At 40.9% G+C, this 19,775-nt stretch overlaps 1 protein-coding gene across 1 annotated transcript in view; it reads left to right on the top strand.

Moving 5' to 3' along the window:
- The window catches only part of LOC137656852 (small ribosomal subunit protein uS9m-like), a 104,661-nt gene that overhangs the window by 16,949 nt on the left and 67,937 nt on the right, over positions 1-19,775 (top strand). Inside the window, exons 2-5 of the mRNA XM_068391208.1 lie at positions 2,842-2,992; positions 3,158-3,261; positions 7,742-7,915; positions 14,869-14,954. Coding sequence (XP_068247309.1) covers positions 2,842-2,992; positions 3,158-3,261; positions 7,742-7,915; positions 14,869-14,954 — 515 coding nt within the window. The remainder of the gene's footprint in view (positions 1-2,841; positions 2,993-3,157; positions 3,262-7,741; positions 7,916-14,868; positions 14,955-19,775) is intronic.

The raw sequence follows: 19,775 nt of genomic DNA, 5'->3' as shown, positions 1-19,775 counted from the left end.
CAAGCTACTTTGTGGCTTGATATCTGGTTGGGGACCTTAGGTATCCTAATACGATCCGAGGATTTCTCCAAGGAACGCTCCGGTTGGGGACCTTAGGTATCCTAATACGATCCGAGGATTTCTCCAAGGAACGCTCCAGGAAAGCTATGGAGACCATCTTACTCTCAGGCACGCGCAAGATCGAGTTTCTTGCCCACTAAGTCTCGAACTTGTGGGCAAACACCATCTTGAAACGTCGAGATGCAGGTCCCTAGCGTCGAGATCAATAGGCTCAGACATTCCTCCGTAGAGGGGTCTCTTCTGTTCGAGCCTAAGGATGTGGAACATGCTGCTGAGAGGTGGAGGAAGTCTCATCAAGACTCCCTCCTCCATAGGGCTTTAACATCTAAGCCCTATAAACCTCCAGCACCACAGCAGTCCCGTCCAACCAAGACCACAGCAACGACAAAAACTGCAGTGAAGACAACGGTGTCTAAGCCCTTTCTTGTCAAAGACAGGAAAGGCATAAAGTCCTCCAGGGGAGGTAAAAATCCTAGTTGGAGCAGTCAAGGCTGTAAACGCTAGGATAGGCAGTCCCCCAGCATCTCCACCAGTGGGGGATGCCTAAAAAGTTGCGCAAACAGGTGGAAGCAACTCAGGGCCGATTCCTGGAAAATCTCCGTGATCAGTCTAGGATATCGCGTCCCGTTCATAACATCTCTACCTCCCCTGATCAGGAATCCAGTGTCATTGAACTCCCTTGCCATGGGATTGTCAAGGGGGCAAGCCCTTCGGGCAGAAGTCCAGACCCTGTTGAAGAAGGGTGCTCTCCAAGAGGTCCTCGACGGATCTCCAGGCTTCTTCAGTCAACTCTTTCTTGTAAAGAAGGTGTCTGGAGGCTGGAGACCAGTCATTTTACCTCTCAGCTCTGAACAAGTTTGTCAAACAAACTCCGTTCAGCATGGAGACGGCAGACACGGTCAGACTAGCAGTAAGACCGCAAGACTTCATGTGCACACTAGACCTAAAGGACTTGTACTTCCAGATCCCAGTCCATCCGTCTTCAAGGAAGTACTTTAAGAGACTATCCAGCATCTCCTCTCTCAGAGAGGATTTTCGCAACATGTTGCGATCTTCTGGATACCTGCGGAAGTCATCAGCAGCAGTCTACCAGGCAAAGTGGAAAGTCTTCTGTATTGCTTGAAGAAATGCGCCTATCAGTCTCAGCAGTGAAAGGTTATCTCTCAGCCTTTAAGCCTCACCTTCAGACTGAAAGGAATGGATGTTTCTTCATCGCTAGAACTTTCCTTACTTATACAGAGTTATGAACTTACCTGCCCCCAGTCAGAAGGGAGACCTCCCCCATGGGAAGACGGTGTTCCTGCTAGCTGTGGCTTCGGCCCAACGAGTCAGTGAACTTCATGGTCTCTCTTACAACATGACCCATTCAAGGGGATGGGGAGAGGTAACGTTCAGCTTCGTCCCTGAATTTATTGCTAAGACTCAGATCCTGGGAGTAGCGGAGCTTCAATTCAACTACGTCCGGATTTCTAGTCTCCGTAGTGTAACAGATGACCCAGACCATCTCTTACTATCCCCAGTGAGGAGTTTGAGGCTGTATCTTAAGAGAACAGCTGCAGCCCGTCCTCGTGTGCCTGCACTATTCGTCAGCACAGGAAGGACCAAGAGGAGGGTCACCAAGAACACCATCTCAGCGTGGATTCGCAGGGTCATTGACCATGCACTGAATCCAGACCCTCCTCCGTCACGTCGTCCCAGAGCTCATGATGTCAGGGCATGACTATGTCCCTGACCTTCAAAAAATTTTTTTCAGTGACGCAGGTTCTTCAAGCTGGAGTGTGGAAGCGTCAGACCACGTTCACATCCCACTATCTGCAAGACGTGACCCACAGGAGACATGATACGTTCTCTATTGGTCCTGTGGTGGCTACACAACAGCTGGTTTAAAAGCTCTTTATTGGACAAGTAGCAGAATGTTGAGGGCATTGTTAACCTGTTTTAGTCTGCATGAATGAAAAGGTTTGACTGGCCCTTATTCTTTTCTTCATTCTCCCCTCTTGGGGAAAGCAGCATCCTTGGTTCTCTACATAGCTGACCTCAAACCACTGCAGGTAAACCATGCTCCCTTGTGTACCTAGTATTAAGATTAATACTGTTGCGCCCCCATACCCTGACGAGGTGGTATTGGGAAAGTCTTGGTGCACAGTTTTTCCATCTAAAGAACTCGGAATAACTTTACCAGGATAGTCACACTTTTACATACCTTCACTCACAGCTTGCGTAGGCCGCGAACCTTGCTTAGCAAGGTTCTAGCGAGGTGTAGGGACTCCTTCTTCCTTGTGATCTGACACTCAGATAAGGAGCCCCCGGGTAAAGCCAAAAGCCAGATTGGCTGGGACGTCCACCCTTCCTAATGGGTGAGTCACCCCTATTAAATAGCGTGGTTTGTATTCTAGTTACGGAACAAATGGCAAATTCGAGATAATTTGTATTTTTCCTAACTATACAAACCTTAGCTCTTTAAGCAAACTTACCTGCCAGCCTTATCCCCCTTGAAGTACTACCTCCAAGCAAAGTGAGCTCAATCACAGGTGTGTGAGGGGGAGCAGTAACAAGCTACTCTCCCTACCCCCTGCTAACTAGCGGTGTGGGTAGTTAACCCTCGTTAGAAATTAATGGCTCGTCATTTCAGCTACGCCGAAAGTAATACCCCTGTTGAATAGCTAAGGTTTGTATAGTTAGGAAAATTACAAATTATCTACGAATTTGTCATTCTTTACATTTGTAAGTCTCTACTGTACTTCACTTGTTTTTTAACAGATTTTCTTTTTTACTTTGCAGCAGTTTGTAAAGGCAACAACAGCAGCAAGGAGCCAAAATATTGCTTCTTTTTCAACTGCTGTTAGTATAGCAGATGGAAAGACACCTGATGATCAGTCTCAAAAGATGAGCAAAGCCATGAAAGCATATATGAACCGCGCTGAAGCTCATGGTAAGAATAACTTTTTTTACATTATTACTATCTTATGATACTAGGTAAAGAGTTGTGATACTTATAAATATTTTGTGATTCAAGTATTATTTTTTCTTGTCTTTAGACTTTGTTTGATTTTGTGAACTTTTACACCGTAGTAAACTTTCCGTTTTATGCTTCCAGATGCTTTAATGGCAGAGGAGACTGCTGAATACGAGATAGGTCGACGACATCTAGCCAACATAATGGGAGAAGACCCCGAAACATTTACAGATGAAGATAGGGATGTAAGAATATATAAGATGAGATTTTTTTTGGAATGACTAAGGCAGTCAAATGGTGATTTGGTGTTTAGTAGGTTGGGAAATACAAGTGTTACTCAAAGGCTATTAGGGAGAGTAGGTGATGATTAGGCTATAAAATATTTTAAGAACAGTAACAACATTAAAATAAATCTTTCATATATAAACTATAAAAACTTCAAAAAAAGAGGAAGGCTAATAAGATGGAATAGTTTGCCCGAGTGTACCCTCGAGCAAGAGATCTCTACCCCAAGACAGTGGAAGACCATGGTACAGAGGCTAGAGAACAATGGTTTGATTTTGGAGTGTCCTTTGGCTAGAAGAGAGCTGTTTACCATAACTAAAGAGTTTCCTCTTCCCTTACCAAGAGGAAAGTAGTCACTGAACAATTACAGTTCGGTAGTTAACCTCTTGACCAAAAAATAATTTTTTGGTAATCTCAGTGTTGTCAGGTGTATGAGGACAGAGGAGAATGAGGAAAGAATAAGCCAGACTATTCGGTGTATGTGTAGGCAAAGGAAAATTGGGCCGTAACCAGAGAGAGGGGTCCAGTGTTAGTACTGTCTGGCCTTTCAAAGGACCTAACAACTCTCTAGTTGTATTATCTCAATGGGTGGCTGGTGCCCTGGCCAACCTGTCACCTATAGTAAGTATATGAATGTATATGAAAGTAGTTTACTCATACAGTGCTTAACATCTAGAGATGAACTTCAAATGAATTGATGAGACTGTAGAATATTATACTGGAGAGAAACCAAGCAGCAATCCAAGTTAGAAAAGTAATGGTACACGGACAAAGAAATTTTTGTTTTCAGAATAAAATCTAAAAAAAAATGTCAAATAAAAAGATAAGCTAAGCAACACATTAAAATGAACAATAAAGATAACAAATGAAATTTGAAATGGGACTCATGTTAGCATATTTAACAAAACATTTCCATGAAGTTTGAACTGCTGAAGTTCCTCTTACTCACCTACTGCACTTTAGGAAGATGATTCTATAGTTTGGTCACAACAAGAATAAAACTTCCAGAATACTGTGTGGTATTAACCTCACCTAAGAAAGGTAAAAATGGTTAGAGCAACTGCATATTTTGTACATTAAATGGTGTATTCTGAAAAGTAATGAATACAATGAATAATTAGAAATACTGAAGGTTTTATGCATTATGTACGATGAGCTAATTGGAGAATAATACCAAGAGCAGTGACAAAGAAGTCAATAAACCTGAAGTTTTTATCCAGTTAGTGGCAGAGAACTAGACCGGAGAATGTTTATCAAAATATGACAATAAATATGAATAAAAAGGTTTCCTCAAGGTAAACTAGTCTTAATAAAAAATGAAAGATTAACCGTACAGTATACTGTATTGATTTGTTTCTAAACGAATAAAGACCTTTCAGCCTATTAATTATTAGTATTGTCCCCCTGAAGCTGAAACTGCTGTTGAATTATTGACAATATAGTTGAGTAGTAACAGTGGGGTAAGGGGTATCCACTCACTAACCAAGCTGACTGAGTCAAGCCACTTCTGTGTTTAGCTCCAAAGCAAATGGTTGTTCTACTTTGGCCCTTCAACTTCCCTTTAACTTTTGTTTGCGTATGTCTTGGATTTCCATTTGTGTTGGGACTTAATCTTTGCTTGTGGAACCGGAATGTACAGCTTGTCATGAGGAAGTGTCCTGGTAAAGAAGGTAAGGCATGTGGGCAATTTATCTCTTTGCTCTCTTTTGTTGGGGGCATTTTTGTGTGCAAGATTTCACTAGTGTTCTGTGTAGGCTTGGTCTCCTTCCCAGTGGGAGTGTTTCAGAAAGAAGGCGGTGGCCATAAAGTGTTCACTGGTATCCTGGGATGGGTGCTCCACCCCTTTGATATGGAAGACGATTTTATGTTCCTTCCCCATTCCATTCTCAATGTATTCCTTCTGTCTCTCCTTAATATACTCGTAGGACCCAGTTGATGGGAGTAATAAGCAGGAAGAAGGGTGAATATAACCCTAACTCAGTTTGGTTAGGCTTACACTGTTTTCCTCAACTAGTGAGAGACTGACACAGGGAAGCATCCAACTCATTAGATGTTTTGTCCCTCCTGAATAGGGTTTATGTCTATAGTTTATGATGCTGAAAGTTTATTGCAAGTACACCTTCAGTGAGGCCCCAGCTTTGGCCAAATCCCCCCCTTTGATAGGGTGAGTGCCAATCCCAGTGTTATTCCTCCAGTGATACCTTGTGTTTCCCTGTGCTTGTTACCCTTGATTTGGCTCCAATTTGGGAAGCCCTTGCAACTTCTTCTTCAGTGAGAACCCCTTCCTCTTTGGCTCTTCAGACCTTGAAGACCCAGATGTAGTGGTAGAGAGTGCTTCTGCAGGACTAGCTCACTCCTCCTCCTCTTCTATCATCTTCTCGTTATCTTTTTCTTCTTTGAAATCCTCTGCTTGGATAAAGAAGAAGAGCAAGAGCTGCAAGATTGTCCGGTTCCTTTAGGAGAGGATGATATAGCTTGCCTAGTAACCGGTACCTTCAGGTTTTTCTACTATAACATTTGTGCAATGCATTAGGTGATGCTGATACACCAGTTCTAAGACCAGTTTGAGCTGATAGTAAACTAGGTGAAGGGGATCATCCCCACTTCCTTACACTCTTCTTGTCAGGACATAAGATGTCCATCTTGACTACTTTTATGTCTCGTGGTGCTTCAGTGCCACTAAGGAAAGGAATAGCACGGAACCCTTGATACTCCCATGCACCTGATCTAGGCGTCCCTGCTCCCCACTCAATGTACTGGTTGCATGATGTTGATCGAGAATGTTTACAGTACATTCCATCTACCTTCCATAAATGGATATCTGACTTTGTTCATGGGGGAAGGAGTGTATGTAATTGACAGAGTTTGAATAGCCTTCTTTCCCTTCAAGGGATGAAGTTCATAAAAAATTTAGGATTCTGTAGAAGCTGTAGGGCCCTTTCCCTGTGGAATTTGACAGCCCTGTTTTCTTGAGATTACAGTATTGATATTATTCATATGTGCAACAGTCATCTTCTTCCAGGTCTGTGTCTGCCATCAAGAAGCCACCCATGCTCCTTGGGCTACGAAACCCTCCTTCTAGCTCCCGTTGTCCATGTTAGCGAGATTTATATTCCAGTGCTGACTGGCTTCAATGGCCACAATGCCATACCATATGGCTAAAATTCATTGAATATGGACTGACTCAAGAAGACCAGTTTAATTAATGTTAGAATTTTGGGAAATATCAAATGCTATGACAGTAGACCCACAGTCAGATTGATTGCTGCTAAGAAATCTAAATTGCCACATAGTAATGGACAGAGCTTGATTTAAGCATAGGAGAAAGAAATGATGGAGAAGCTATTTTAGAATTTTGTCAAGTTACAGAACACAGTGTTTAAGAAGCAGAGTTACTGACCACAGTGTTTAATTAGCCCAGAGGGAAGTTAACATTCATGAGTGGTAAAAGTAACAAATTGTTGTTAGAAATGGAATCAAAATCTAAACACAGCAGAGGGAAAAGAGGAAAATATCCTATTCAGGGTAACACATAGGCTTAAAAAATGGAAAAATATAAAAGGTAGAAAGTATATAAAATATGACAATTTAAAAGTTAGAAATAAAGAAATACTGGAGCAATGGGGGCTGTATTTAAAAAAATAGTAAAGGAAGAGAAGGAACATGGTCTGGAGGATGTTGACATGGTGAATTTAGAAGGATTAACTACAAAAATTACAATAACATAATTTTGATGATGATGATAGTAATAATAATGATAAATTAGGAAGATTAATAATGGAAAAGATATAGGACCATCTAGAGTAACAGGTAACTTCATAAAAGCAGTTGGAGATCCTTTCTTCTGTGAGCATAAAAGCATGATACAGGAAGAAATAGGATCAGAAGAGGGAGAAAAAGTATTACAGTAATGATATAGAAAGGTAAAATGGCTGCACTGTATCATAGGAAATACAGAGGAATAAGACTAATTGAACATGCTATGAAAATATGGCATCATACTTAAGAGATCAACAAAAAAGCAGTATTTAAAATGAGGAATTACAAAGTATTATTCAAAGAGGAAGAGATTACTGTATTCCACATATTTTTAGATCTTGAAAAGTCACTCGATGGAGTACTGCTCTGAGGCAAGTATTGTAGCTAAGTGAATGTTACAAAAGCAGAAATCTCGGGAAGATTCATCCAGTTAGTGGTGTTACTCTACCATAACTGGCAATTCACATTTAGTTTGATCTAACTCCCTAATGTTAAACTTGTTCTTCATACTTAATTTTCTTTGCTTGAGCAGAGAAATTGAATGTTGATTCTTAATAATTTTTGCCTATAGAAATCAATTGTAGTATGTATATGAATGAAATTGAATTTCTAGTACTGTATTGATTCTTTTTGTTAATAAAAACAAGGGAATGCTAATTCCTTTTATTTGTATGTTTACAGAAAGCAATTGAATACTTATTTCCGTCTGGTTTATTTGAACCTCGTGCCCGACCATATCTGAAACACCCAAGCGAGGTATTTTCCAAAAGGAAAGAGGCTGAATTTGATCACAGTGGGCGTCCATTTCACACTTTGTTCTACACAGGATTACCAAATTACTTCCAGATTTTACATGTAAGTTATTGCTTGGGAACTGACCATGCTGGGAAATTTAATTTACCCTCTTAGCTTGCTTGAGATATTTTGTTTAAATTTCCACCATGTGTAAAATCTGTAATACAGGGATGTTCATAAGATTCTTAGGAATATAAAGATTAAGAATATAAGGTTTTGTTCTACATGAGACTTGTCACATAATTCTGTCTGGTCTTTGACCTTTATTTTCATCTTGTTATTTCACCTGTATGTCATTCTTTGTTCCTACATACATACAAGCCTTTCGTCCTATACAAAAGTGATACTGTATGTCTTCAGTGGTGCTAGAACTGCCAGTGAATTGTTAACAAATAGCAATGCAGTGTTGTACTCTGCTTTACGTCATTTCATCTTACGACATTTCCAACTGTCGCTTATCCTGAAATATTAAATAGAAAAAAATTAATCCACATTATGCCGTTCTACGTGGCCTTACTGTGGTCCCACCGTCGCAAAGTAGCAATGAAGAATATGTAGCTATGATACCTGACTAAATAGAATTCATTTTATATAATTAAGAAATATAAAGAAAACTAATGAATCAAAAGAAATTTTTCCCTGAGTATATATAATGTGAGGCGAGCGTAGCCGGGGAAGGGGAATTCAAGACCCGGCGGGTAGAATTCGTTGTCCGTAAGAGGCCGTGTACCGAAACCCTCGATTGACAGCATACCCTCCGAAAAGGGGGCATGCAATGCTAACCTCCAAGGGTTATTCTTATTGAAAGAAGGAAGCTTGGAGGTGTCGGGAATGGGGTACTGCTGTTGAGGAGGTGGTAGCCCCGAACTCATGAGGCCTTGGACTAGGCTCTCCACAGAAGCTATCCTCTCGTATGATTGCTTCGTATGAGACGATAGCATCGACTCAAAACGAGCAAACAGTTTGTCAGAAAATTCCTCCATGTTAAATGATCCCGCCTGGGGGGGAACAGGTGCCGGACAATATAAAATTGATACGGTGTGTGAACCGTGGCGATCCATAAAGTTCACAACGAGAAACAATCAGTATGGAGGACTTATTGAAAATCGTTAGAACGAACGAGAGAGAGAGAGGAGGAAGGAGCCTGTCCCGAGAGAGACCCAGCAAGGTCGTGAATAAAAAACTGAACATAAACAAAAATGGACAAGGCCCCCTCCAAAATCTCAAAACTCATAGATCTGGTACTTAACTTAGATGTAGTGACAGTGGAGTCGGACATCTTGAGGTAAATCCAGAGAAAAACCAGCGAAATTCACACACAACACAAAATATGGTTAACAAACTGCGTGCTATTTAAGGAGTGGCGTCACTGGCGTGGGTTGTCTAGTAGTAGTACGAGGTCGAACGGCACCTCGCTGTTCGGGGATTTTGACAGGAGATATCTAAATGGTGCGAGACCTCTGGTTGTGATTTATCGCGCCCCAGTATTATACCGACTCCTTATACAGGTGAGCGAGCTGGGTTCAACCTGGCATTCCCATGCAATTTTTTCTCTGGTAATATATAGCAGTTATATACCTTAGAAATGGTGCTTTAGGAGCATTTCACTGGGCGACACGGGTCTCTTGCCCTGTAATAGATTTTTCCTTCGTCAAAATCCCTTAATTTGTCCAAGATTTTTCATGGTATATTTGCCACTATTTCTGTGTGGAATTTTACACCATCATCTAACGTCATTTGTTTTGGCTATTAATATATTATTCTATTATTGTATTGAACATTTTACATTATGGCACCACAGTTCTCATTTAAATTGGGAATAAAATATGAGTCTCATCATACAGTAATTAGTTTTATGATAACTAAAGTAAATTTGTAATAAGTGAAGGTGCATCTTAGCAGTTGGAAAAGCAAGATGCTATAAGCCCAAGGGCTCCAACAGGGAAAAATAGCCAGTGAGGAAAGGAAATAAGGAAATAAATAAATGATGAGAATAAATTAACAATATATCATTATAAAAACAGTAACAGTGTCAAAACAGATATGTCCTATATAAACTATTAACGTCAAAAACAGATATGTCATTATAAACAATAAAAAGACTCATGTCATCCTGGTCAACATAAAAGCATTTGCTCCAACTTTGAACTTTTGAAGTTCTACTGATTCAACTACCCGATTAGGAAGATCATTCCACAACTTGGTATTAGCTGGAATAAAACTTCTAGAATACTGTGTAGTATTGAACCTCATGATGGAGAAAGCCTGGCTATTAGAATTAACTGCCGGCCTAGTATTACGAACAGGATAAAATTGTCCAGGGAGATCTGAATGTAAAGGATGGTTGCATAAAGAACTTATTGAACAAATTGCAGTACAGTAATTAACCCCTTGGGTGAAGAAGTGTTAAGTACAGTATCTCATTGTTGTCAGGTGTATGAGGAAAGACGAGAATATGTAAAGAATAGGCCAGCTCTGAGGAAATAACTATTCTTAGATATCATAATTACTTTTTATCTTATTTAATGTAGTAATCTGTAGCATTCCTTTTCTATTATACTCTGTGATTAATTTTCTTTTTAGTTCAGTAATTAACTACCTAGTTAAAAACTACATGTACGTTACAGTAACAATGAATCTAAACATGAATACCAATGATTTTAATGGCAACTATTCAATGCAAAGCTATAATCATTTGTATAGATTTCCATTGTAAATTGAATCCAATTGTAAACAGTAAAGCTCTAAGCAGTAAAATAAAACCTTCAATCAAGCTAAGAAATGTTATTTGGGAAACAAAAAGGCATTTGAGTGAAATAAAAACATATTAAATAAACTGAGGTCCTTGAGGAAATGAAGCAAAATTCAGGTCTGTGATAATTAGTTTTGTCAGAAATCGGTGCAGAATTTTTTTTTGATAAACAAGGGGTTAAGGTACTACTTGAATGTTTTTCAAAAGAAAACTTTAAATTCAACTTAAATAGTATTTGTGATAGAAAAAAAAATAATTCTGGTAAATATGAAAAAATATAGAAGCGTCAACTGAGATTTATGAGGAATTTTTGAAAACTCAGGTCCATAAGAATTAGAAGTATTGTCACAAAGAACTTCAAATATATGTTGATAAGGATAATTTTGTCTTATACCCAATGTGCTTTAGCAGTGGTGCAATCATGCTTACTTCCTGAATACACACTGGTAATACTTTAGAAATATCAATACAATAAAATCCAGCCCTACGCTATTACGTGCTTTCAAGAGACATAAGACAATTTTCAATGTAGGTAAAATTTTTGCCTTATATTAAAGTTACATGAGAGAGAGAGAGAGAGAGAGACCCCCCTCTCAGAAGATATAAGAAGTGTAAAGACAGACAACACCAGGTCTAATGCCGTCATTTTGAATCTTTATGAAGGTGTACATGTTTCCAGGTTGGCACGTTGATTTTGTATCTATTTATTCATGTGCAATGTACCATAATTGCATTTTTATTGTTTATAAACAGTTAGATTTAAGGGAATGATAACAGGTGTAAGAGTTTATAGGTACAGTATATCTTTTATTTGTAGGAAACATACACTGTATGTCAATTTATAGGAGGCATTTCCTACATACATAAAAAAAGACTTACGGCGCTTCACCTGCAGGCAATTAACGATGTACTTTGTTACGATGTACAAAAATAACCACTTACGTCTGGCTGAAGCAGGTCCAGTTATGGTGCTTCATAGAGCTCTCAGCTGTTTGATCTTTTCTTACTTGGGCAAAGTACTGCCCTTCAAGGGCTTAATAGAACTCACACGCCAGATGTTCTGATGGTACAGAGATACAAGACAAGGTTTAGCACCTATTTAGAATAAGGACTCATGACAAAATTTACGCTGAAAGAATTTAGTCAGCAGCTTCATTGACTTTTCCTGTTGTACTGAGCTGGAAATCTGACTTTGAGAGGGATGGGGACATAGGAAATACTCTTTTTTTTTTTTTTTTTTTACCAGACAGAAGACAAGATTCAGTGCCTTTTAGCTTCTATGGTTCAGTGAATAAAATGTTTGGATGTAGTTCAAATTGTTGTATACTGTACTTCACCTCAGACCTATTCAGGATGAAGACTAATCATCACTAGAGGCTGTCTGAAGTAGAGCTGTATTTTATGATAATGTTTGTGATTTTTTACCCTTCTTTATTGTATTCTTTTTTTTCCCTCCATCTTTACCTCTTTAATTTTGAGGATAGATATCTTCTCTTGATAGTGTAATAGGTTTTATACCTAGTACTGTATGTGTATTTTTCTTGATATTTCAATCTTTGCAATTTATTTTGTTATGGATAGAAGTTGAAGGATTTGAAGGTACAGCTAATCAGAGGTAAATGGTAGATCTAAACTCTTAAGGTGAAAATGTTTTGAATGAAATCATTGTCAACCCTACACTGGTGGGCTTGGGAGAGTGTTTAACTGTTGAAGAATTTCACTGTCAATTTCAGCCTGCAAAATATATAAGGTCTGTGTCTTCTTCAATTGCACAAAAAATTGGCTTATTGAGAAAGTCTTTTAAGATATTCGGTGATCAATCTATTCTGAAGAAGTGTTTTAATTCTTTTATTCTACCTTGTTTTGAGTATTGTTCTCCTGTCTGGTCTTCAGCTGCTGATTCTCATCTTAATTTGTTGGACAGAAACTTACGGTCTATTAAATTTCTTATTCCTGATCTAGATATTAATCTCTGGCACCGTCGATCAATTAGTTCATTATGCATGTTGCATAAGATTTTTCATAACTCTGACCATCCTTTACATTCAGATCTCCCTGGACAATTCTATCCTGTTCGTAATACTAGGCAGGCAGTTAATTCTAATAGCCAGGCCTTCTCCATCATAAGACTCAATACTACGCAGTACTCTAGAAGTTTTATTCCAGCTGTTACCAAGTTGTGGAATGATCTTCCTAATCGGGTTGTTGAATCAGTAGAACTTCAAAAGTTCAAAGTTGGAGCAAATGCTTTTTTGTTGACCAGACGGACATGAGTCTTTTTATAGTTTATATATGACATTTTTGTTGTTGACGTTGTTAATAGTTTATATATGATATATCTCTTTTGACATTACTTATTTTAGAATGATTTATTGTTAATTTGTTCTCTTCAGTTATTTATTTCCTTATTTCCTTTCCTCACTGGGCTATTTTTCCCTATTGGAGCCCCTGGGCTTATAGCATCTTGCTTTTCCAATTAGGGTTGTAGCTTGGATAGTAATAATAATAATAATAAATGGCTGGGACCTCCTCCAAAACATTAGCCCGCATGACTAAAACTCTCCTATCATGTAGGATTATATAATGCACAAAGATTATTCAACTTTTGTGTATATTCTTGGTAGCTTTTTTCTATTTTCAAATGAAGATATCAGGGTGAATGTCTTGAATGGTATTTTGAGAATCCCATGATTCAATTCAGCTTCTCTGCATGACATCGCTTTCTAACTATAGTCCATTTCTTTTATCGAGGCAGATTTGCACCGACTTGCAGCGGTGCCCTTTTAGCTCGGGAAAGTTTCCTGATCGCTGATTGGTTAGAATTATCTCGCCCAACCAATCAGCGATCAGGAAACCTTTCCGAGCTAAAAGGGCACCGCTGCGAGTTGGTGCAAATCTGCATCTCTAAAAGAAATTGACTATAGGTAGGTGTGTATATTAATTTGATGATAGATAATAATTATTTTCGAATAATTTTTACTGTTTGAAAGGCTTTTGTTTAGAGATTGAATATGAGTGAGAGCTTATATTAATTCTGTTTCATAGGCCTGTGTTGCATTCAAGGAATTTTGAAAATTCTGTTTACGTTTATTAAAGCCATTATGCATTCATTTTGTTTTGTTCTTGAATGAACATATATTAATGTAAAAAACATATTATCTTTCACCATTCCATGTTCATAAATGCTGGCCAGTTATACACAGATCTAATCAGTAAGTTAAACACCTTTCATAAAGTAATTGCAATAACCATGTAAGTACAATTATGAGTGTGTTCTCTATCCAGTCTCACCCAGTCCTTGCCCTTATTTATTAAACTAATATTTTGAAGGGTATAATGCCCATCACTACATGAATTTCATTATAAGGCACAATTCTGAGCAGTGCTTTGTCAAAAGTATTGCTATGCCAGATGGAAGCTTGTTTCCTTGCTTTGTAAAAGTTGTTAATTAAACACCGTAAAAGATTTGTTAGTTATTAATCAAACACTGTAATAGATTGGTTGATTATTAACTAAATATTGTTTGAGAGGTTTTGATTGTCTCCATATGGAAGTTATTTCAACATTTTTAAGGCGTAATTTTTTTTATTCACTATCAATCATCTCTTAACAACTTTATAAAAAAGAAAAATTTTTGATAGACAAAATCTTTATATCGTGAATTATAGAAAATTAAAAGTTAAAATTTTGCCAACAATTTGACATGAAAACTAAATGTTTATTATACAAGTATTTTTCATACATTCTGATGAGCAGAAACTTGAGCACTCACGCAATTTTGTAATATGTTTAACTTTATGCTACAAAAATATATGGGTGCTGTGTCTATTTTTAGAAGAGAGATTATATTTGAAGGATAAAACTGCATGTTATTTGGGTGTGGACAGCAACTGCAAACTTTCCTTACTATTTTTTTTTGTCATAAAATAGCACATATGCATAATGCATAAGTTTTTTATTTTATTTTTTTCAATATCAAACTTACCCGATGATCATATAGCTGCATCCCTGCTGCAGCTATATGATCATCGGGTAAGTATATTCAAAAATTTATTTTACTAAGGAAAATAACATTTTGCTAATTAAGAACACTTTTGCTTTTAGTAAGTAAAGAAATACAGCTGTTAGCATTAGTAGGTTTAATTGGAGGAAGGAAAAAATACTTCTTTTGTAGTCAAGTTATGTCACATGATTAAACATGTAGAAAATTTTGTACCCAGGCATGTAAATTAGTGATTAATTAATTTTATTTTATTTGAAGGACATAACTGAAAGAGTTAGGGAACTGGATCACTTTGCAAGTAGGATGAGCCATTACAATGTTGCTTTGGACAAGGATAAATCTCTGTAAGTATAGCAGTATAATCATGTTTCTTACTGATATATTCGCATATAAGAATGATTGTTAATATGTGTTTGTTTCACAACAAACCCCTTACTTATAATTAGCCTAAAATTGTTCTCAGTGTACAGTTTATCTAAAGAAAATAGTCTACTGTTTGATAGCACAGTGCATGTGCCTCATGAATCCTCAGGTTATCAGCAGATAAGGAACTCACATTTTGTATTATTTTTTTACACTCGTAATACTTAAAAGAAGAGAGTTAGTTTGTTTTTGTGTGTTTACAAGCTTTCCATCCTTTGAAATAGTTAATGTCTTCAGTGGCACTGGAATGGCTGTTGAATTCATTAACAAAGTACTTAATGACAGGTGGTGAGCGCAGGCAACTAGCCCTGGCCACTTTCCTGTAAAAGGCTTTTCACTTTTGGCTTTGGCCTCAAGGATTACATATATGCTGCTGTTGCATCCTATCTAAAGGTTGTTAATCTTTTTCTTATATTTATTGGTTTGAATTGTCGATTAGTGGTTTCATTCCCATCATTATGGGAGCGAAGCAGAATGCTCATAAATATTCAAGGGGGAGAACGGATATTTTACCAGAAGTTCTGATGGTGGAAGAATCTCCCTCTTCCTCCTCCTCGACTCTTGTCTCTCACGCCAGCCACAACTCCCTCAAAGGTAAAATTTGAGTTAATTTGTTATTATATTTCTATTCTTTTTTGTGAATTATTAATTTTCAATATTAATCTTACCCGGTGATCATGTAGCTGCAGCTCTGCTGCCCGACAGAAAAAACCTAAGGGCGGGATACGCCAGCGATCGCTATACAGGTGGGGGTGTACAACAACAGCGCCATCTGTCGAGTAGGTACTCCAGTACTTCTTGTCAACAAAGAACCAATTTTCTCTCTGTCGTGCCACCGGCAAGACCTACTTGATACGCTGTTGTTTCTGGAGTTGATTTCACGCTTTTTGGTGATGTATTCTCTCTAGATATTAGCTTTCGCTGTACAGGAGTTATTATCATTACCTTATCAAGCTTTATTGATTAGATTTTGGATTATTTGTTGACGACTTGGATAGATTTTGGATACCCCCCTTTGACTAATTCAAGATGTCTGACCCTACTCAAGTCCCCAAGTACAGGCAGTGTAGCGCTAGGGACTGTTCTAGGCGTCTTCCGAAGGCCTCTATAGATCCTCACACCGTTTGTTCCAATTGTAGGGGTAAAGCCTGTCAATTGGAAGATCGATGTGAGGAATGCGCTGGGCTTTCGGAATTCGATTTTAATGAATTCCTTAAGAATGCACGTAGGCTAGAGAAGGATAGGATCAGGAGGAGTTCGTCTCGCTCTTTTGATTTTTCCTCTCCCCATGCCCCACAACCTATTCCTTCCCCTGTAGTGGTGACACCCGACCCTTCTACTAGCTCTCATCAACCCTCGATGGCGGACATGATGCGTGCCATTCAGGCTCTTGGTGACCGAGTCGAGTCATTAGCGAATGACCGCAATCAACTCTTGGCCGACGTCAAAGAGTTGAAGGAGAAAAGTGCAGTGGGAAGTGTAGTGAGTGCAAGTGCTGTGAAAAGTGTCAGTGTCAGTGTTACGCATGAGGGTGCATCTGTTCGTGCCAGTCGTCCTCCCAGTCCGGGACCTCTTGTAAGCTCCCAAGCCCAGGGGAGAAGCAATGTCGAAGGACCAAAGGGTTCGACAGGCCTTGATCAGCGTACAGATGTACCCTCAGTGGTTGCGGACGTATCTTGCAGAGATCGTCCCACCCACAAACAGACGAGTGGGCCCATTCATTCCTCGTCTGTGGAAGAAGTTTCTCGTCAGAAACGCTGGACTAAGGTCTCACGACCTCTCAAGCGCAAGGTCCCTTCCGAGCGAGTCCAACGGCCCAGGTGTAGCCACTGGGTCAGTTCGGACTCGCCGCAGTCTTCCGAAGACTGCACACCTCCCAAGAGAGGTAGAGTGGTTCCGCAGCAGGCAATCACTCCGTCTGTTGCCGCACCAACCACTGTAGACCCTAAGTGGTCTATGCAGACTCAGCTAGCTTCCTTCATGCAGGAGTATCGTGCTGAGAAGGTTGACGCTGCACCCGTTAACCTACAACCTGCCACGGTTGTGCGCTCAGCAGACACTGCGGCTGCCTGCTCCCACACTCCGGCTGTGAGAGCTCCACCACCGATGCGCAGTCGACCCTGCCAGACGCATGTTGACGTTAGCCGACGTGCGGCACCCTCCGTTGACATGCGTGAGCTACCGCATCAGCAGTGGGAAGGTGCTGTCAAGCTGCCGTGTTTTGACGCAATGCGGCAGTCTCCGCAACCCACGGCAGTCCCCACCACGCACCACCACTCCGCTTTTGTTGTTGCCAGCTCTCAGACTGACCAGCAGCGGCATGATGTTGGATCCAGTGCAGCTACGCATGCACCCGTGCTGCCGGATCCAGCCGTTCAGCTTTCTTCTCCTCCTTTGCCGCTTCCTCCTCAGCATTCGGATGAAGGAATTTCTGATGACGACGAAGCTGCGCATTTGGACGATCAACACTCCGACATAGAGGAACCCAAGACTTCGCCTCCCTCCTTAGACTTTAGGAAAGTCCTTGCCCTGTTTAAGGAGTTGTATCCGGACCAGTTTGTGTCTGCAGCCCCACGCTCACCTCCCTCTGAGTTCGCTTTAGGCATGCAGTCAGCAGCTCCTGCCTTTACGAAGCTCGTACTTGCGCGCTCATCCAAGAGAGCCTTGAGAGTACTGGGAGAGTGGTTGCAGGCCAAGAAGCAACTTGGGAAGACATCCTTCATCTTTCCACCGACCAAGCTTGCTTCCAAATCTAGCGTCTGGTATGCCACGGGAGAAGATCTCGGCTTGGGAGTTCCTGCCTCTGCCCAGGGCGACTTCTCAAGTCTGGTAGACTCTCCCCGCAGACTGGCTATGAGACGCTCCAAGATTTGCTGGACCTTTTCGGATATGGACCATCTTTTAAAGGGAGTTTTCCGAGCGTTTGAGATCTTCAACTTTCTGGACTGGTGTTTGGGAGCGTTAAGCAGAAAGACCTCCCCTTCGGATAAGGACTCTGCCATGCTCATCATGTCATGCATGGACAAAGCCATTCGGGATGGGTCTGGCGAGCTTGCGGCTTCGTTTGTGTCGGGAGTTCTCAAGAAGCGAGATCACCTTTGCTCCTTCTTGTCGGCGGGGATCACACCATGTCAGAGGTCAGAGCTGATGTTTGCTCCGCTATCCAAGTGTCTCTTTCCTGAGGAGCTGATCAAGGGAATTGCCGCCTCGTTGATCCAGAAGGATACCCATGACCTGGTGGCGTCATCCGCACGTAAAGTCACAGCTTTACCTTCCGTGCCTAGACCTAGGATGGACACACCAGCGTCTAGGTTCATTCCGCCCTTTCGTGGCAGAACCTCCAGCAGAGGAGGTACCCGTGCCGATAGTCAACGTGGCAAAAAGAAGAAGGGTTCCAAGTCCTCAAAAGGCAGAGTCTGACTGCCATCTTCTCCAGACAGCAGTGGGAGCCAGGCTCAAGAACTACTGGCAGGCCTGGGAGAACAGGGGTGCAGACGCACAGTCTGTGAAGTTGCTCAGAGAGGGGTACAGGATTCCATTCTTGCGCAAGCCCCCTCTAGCAACAACTCCCATCGACCTCTCTCTCCCAGGTACAGAGAGGAGGACAAGAGGCTAGCTTTACAGCAAGAGGTGTCTCTCTTGCTACAAAAGGGAGCGGTAGTCATAGTCCGGGACCATCAATCCCCGGGCTTCTACAACCGTCTCTTCTTAGTAGCAAAGAAGACAGGAGGGTGGAGACCGGTGCTAGACGTCAGTGCTCTAAATGTCTTTGTCACCAAGCAGACGTTCACCATGGAGACGACGAAGTCGGTGCTAGCATCGGTCAGGAAGGAAGACTGGATGGTCTCGTTAGACCTAAAAGATGCGTACTTTCACGTCCCCATCCATCCAGATTCCCAACCTTTCCTAAGGTTCGTCTTTGGGAAGGTGGTTTACCAGTTCCAAGCCCTGTGCTTTGGCCTAAGCACGGCACCTCTAGTGTTTACCAAACTGATGAGGAATATTGCCAAATTCCTACATTTAGCAGACATCAGAGCCTCCCTCTATTTGGACGACTGGCTTTTAAGAGCTGCGTCAAGTCGTCGCTGTCTGGAGAATCTCAAATGGACTATGGATCTGACCAAGGAATTGGGTCTCCTGGTCAATATAGAAAAGTCCCAACTCGTTCCATCCCAAACTATAGTCTATCTAGGTATGGAGATTCGGAGTCAAGCTTTTCGGGCTTTTCCGTCGGCCCCCAGAATCAGTCAAGCCCAAGAATGCATCCAGAGCATGCTGAAAAGGAACCGATGTTCAGTCAGACAGTGGATGAGTCTAATAGGGACGCTTTCATCGCTGGACCAGTTCATCGCGTTAGGGAGACTCCACCTCCGACCCCTTCAGTATCACCTAGCTGCTCACTGGAGAAAGGACATGACACTAGAAGCGGTCTCAGTTCCTATATCCGAAGAGATGAAGTCTGCACTGACTTGGTGGAAGAACAGCATTCTTCTCAAGGAAGGTCTACCACTGGCTGTTCAGACCCCCGACCACCTTCTCTTCTCGGACGCATCGGACACGGGCTGGGGTGCGACACTGGACGGTCGGGAATGCTCGGGCACGTGGAATCCGGATCAAAGAGCACTACACATCAACTGCAAGGAGCTACTGGCAGTTCATCTGGCCTTGAGAAGCTTCAAGTCCCTCCTTCTAGGCAAGGTGGTGGAGGTGAACTCCGACAACACTACAGCCTTGGCGTACAT

Source organism: Palaemon carinicauda, chromosome 17, assembly GCF_036898095.1.
Source record: "Palaemon carinicauda isolate YSFRI2023 chromosome 17, ASM3689809v2, whole genome shotgun sequence".
Lineage (NCBI taxonomy): Eukaryota > Metazoa > Arthropoda > Malacostraca > Decapoda > Palaemonidae > Palaemon > Palaemon carinicauda.
Note: the sequence above shows the minus strand (reverse complement) of the source record. Positions and strands in the feature narration are given on the sequence as shown.